Genomic DNA, 2,500 nt, shown 5'->3' on the forward strand with positions numbered 1-2,500 from the left:
CTCCACAGCAGCTGTATCTCATTGGTATCTCCCCCGCTGCAAATACTGTTATCCTTTAGAGACTGGTGCCTGTCTCTTGAGGGACGGAACTTTAGAGTTCACATACAGTCGAAGGAGTCTTAATGTCAGCGAAGACAGCTTTTAGGAAAGTTCAGTTCTATATCTCAGTGCAATGTCAGGGTAAGGCTGCAACCCAAAAGTGTAACATTCTGGTTAAACAAAGTTTTTCTTCAAAGATTTTCATAAACTTGATATTTGGAAACTGAGATAGACGATGCTTGAGATGGATGTAGAGAAATACTAGTTTAGTGTAAAATTAGTGGATGGTTGGGTCGGTCTAAGTAAAGAGGCTGAACACCAGCAACTTACAAGGCTTTAAACTTTTTGATTGTACAAAAAGTACAAGAGATGGAGTTCCAAAAGTGTAAAACTCTCTCCCCATAGTGTACAAACTGGTGATGTAATAACAAATAGGTACAAATTGGATCCTGTTGATTCTCTCTCTCTCTCTCTCTCTCTCTCTCTCTCTCTCTCTCTCCTCTCTCTCTCTCCTCTTCCTCTCTCTCTCTCTCTCTCTCTCTCTCTCTCTCTCTCTCTCTCTCTCTCTCTCTCTCTCTCTCTCTCTCTCTCTCTCTCTCTCTCATTGGCTTTCCTTTTACTTATATGCACCAAAATTTCCAATTTTTATCCAATACTATGCATTCTACATTTTTTCCCTCTAGTTTTTACTGCCATCTAGAACATTGATATTCTGTTAAACTCTTTTTGTGAATATATTGGATTTTTTCCGAACGTCAGATATCTATTACTTTCTTATGCCTTAACCAATTAGTAGAGTATAGTATAGTATGGTGTAGTATATGTTTTGTATGGTATACATATTCAGCATTATATTCCGTAGAGAAATATCTAATCTGTGTTATGATATTGTTTATATTTGTGCTTCATTTTATGTCATTTCTTGAACTTTCTGTATTTCCTTTTCTGCTTCAGGTGAAGTGTGACCCCAGAAATGGCAAATATATGGCATGTTGTCTCTTGTTCCGTGGGGATGTTGTTCCCAAGGATGTTAATGCTGCCATTGCAGAAACTCGTACCAAGAAAAATATTACATTTGTTGACTGGTGCCCAACTGGTTTTAAGGTAAATAACACAATCTTCTCTCACTTTTCAAATGTACTTTCTAATTAACTGGAAAATTATTTTTCAAAGCTTTATAAGTTTCATCTTATAAGCTGTTTCAGTCAAGATTGATTGTAAGAGTAGGATGCACAGATCATGCATCCATCTTGAATTCATACCCCGCTTACAGCTTGAGTAAATCTGGTGTACCAGCAGTAAACCGTTGAATTGATAGATGTAGGACGGAAATGATATTCTTTAACCTAGATTTTTTTATGGCTCACATCGTAGATTTCCTCGTGATGTTGACAATATCTGTACTCTATGTGTATCGTATTTTTAACTTTTAGAAACTGGAAAATTTAGTCAAGTTTTCAGAAACCATTATTTGACCTGTGAATGTGATTTCCTAGCCTGGATAATGCAATGAGTATCATGAGTGCGAGATGTTTATTCGTCTTCAGGATTGTAAATTTGGCAAAGAATTTAACAGACTGTTAGGGATTCCAAACTACAATTTTTGTTTCAGATTTGATTGTCTTTCCTGCCTTCACAGTGTAGCACCAGGAACAGACAAACAATGGATTTATTTGCACACAGCCAGTCTCTAGCCATCAGATAAAATGTACCAAACCAGAGTCCACTATCCATGCCCTGACCCCCATAGACTACAACCTGATTTAATCTTGACTACATTGTATGCTCTGTTTGAGCCCATTGGCAACATATTGTCCCACATATACTTCAGCAATCCAATGTTTTCTGGCCAGTGCACACTACTGAATGTTCAGGTCCTGATACCCCAAGGCCTCCTCCACCCCATCTTTCCATCTTCTTGCCTCCCTACCCCCCAATCCAGCTCATGGATCCTGTCAGTTTCTCTTCCTTCATCCTCTTTATATTCTTGAAGTATCAGACATTCCCCATTTGGCTGTTTCACTCACTCTACACTCACTGCCACAGGTCTCTGACAATACCATTTCTCACATTATCAGCCTGCTTATTGTCATATTTCATCCTCAGCCATTTAATATCCAGTGTAGCCTCCCACTTCCTTTCTGTTGCATGTAGGGCCTAAGACTTACACCTACACAACTATTTTAGGACAACCATACCTTCAGCTCCATCTATCTTTACCCTTTCAGACGTCCAACTTTCCATGCATTGTTTAATGCATCCAGAAGCTTAACCTCCTCTTTCACGTACTTACTTCAGCTTCCATGGTTCTATCCAGTGCTATGTCCACACCCAGACACCTAAATCACTTTAATTCCTCTCGCTTCTCCCGAGTAAAGCTCATTTCTAAACTAATTTCTTACCACCCCCCCTCCTCCATTGCACTTTATTACCTTACAATTGTTTTTATGTTAGCTGAAAC

At 38.8% G+C, this 2,500-nt stretch overlaps 1 protein-coding gene across 4 annotated transcripts in view; it reads left to right on the forward strand.

The window, feature by feature from the left end:
• The window catches only part of LOC139756405 (tubulin alpha-3 chain-like), a 468,837-nt gene that overhangs the window by 404,901 nt on the left and 61,436 nt on the right, over positions 1–2,500 (forward strand). For all 4 annotated transcript variants that reach the window (XR_011714332.1, XM_071675831.1, XM_071675832.1 and 1 more), the window contains exon 8: positions 994–1,143. Coding sequence is in view for 3 of the 4 variants with exons in the window: in XM_071675831.1 (XP_071531932.1) it covers positions 994–1,143 (150 nt within the window). In the remaining variant the exon portion in view is untranslated. The remainder of the gene's footprint in view (positions 1–993; positions 1,144–2,500) is intronic.

This window comes from Panulirus ornatus, chromosome 21 (assembly GCF_036320965.1).
Source record: "Panulirus ornatus isolate Po-2019 chromosome 21, ASM3632096v1, whole genome shotgun sequence".
Lineage (NCBI taxonomy): Eukaryota > Metazoa > Arthropoda > Malacostraca > Decapoda > Palinuridae > Panulirus > Panulirus ornatus.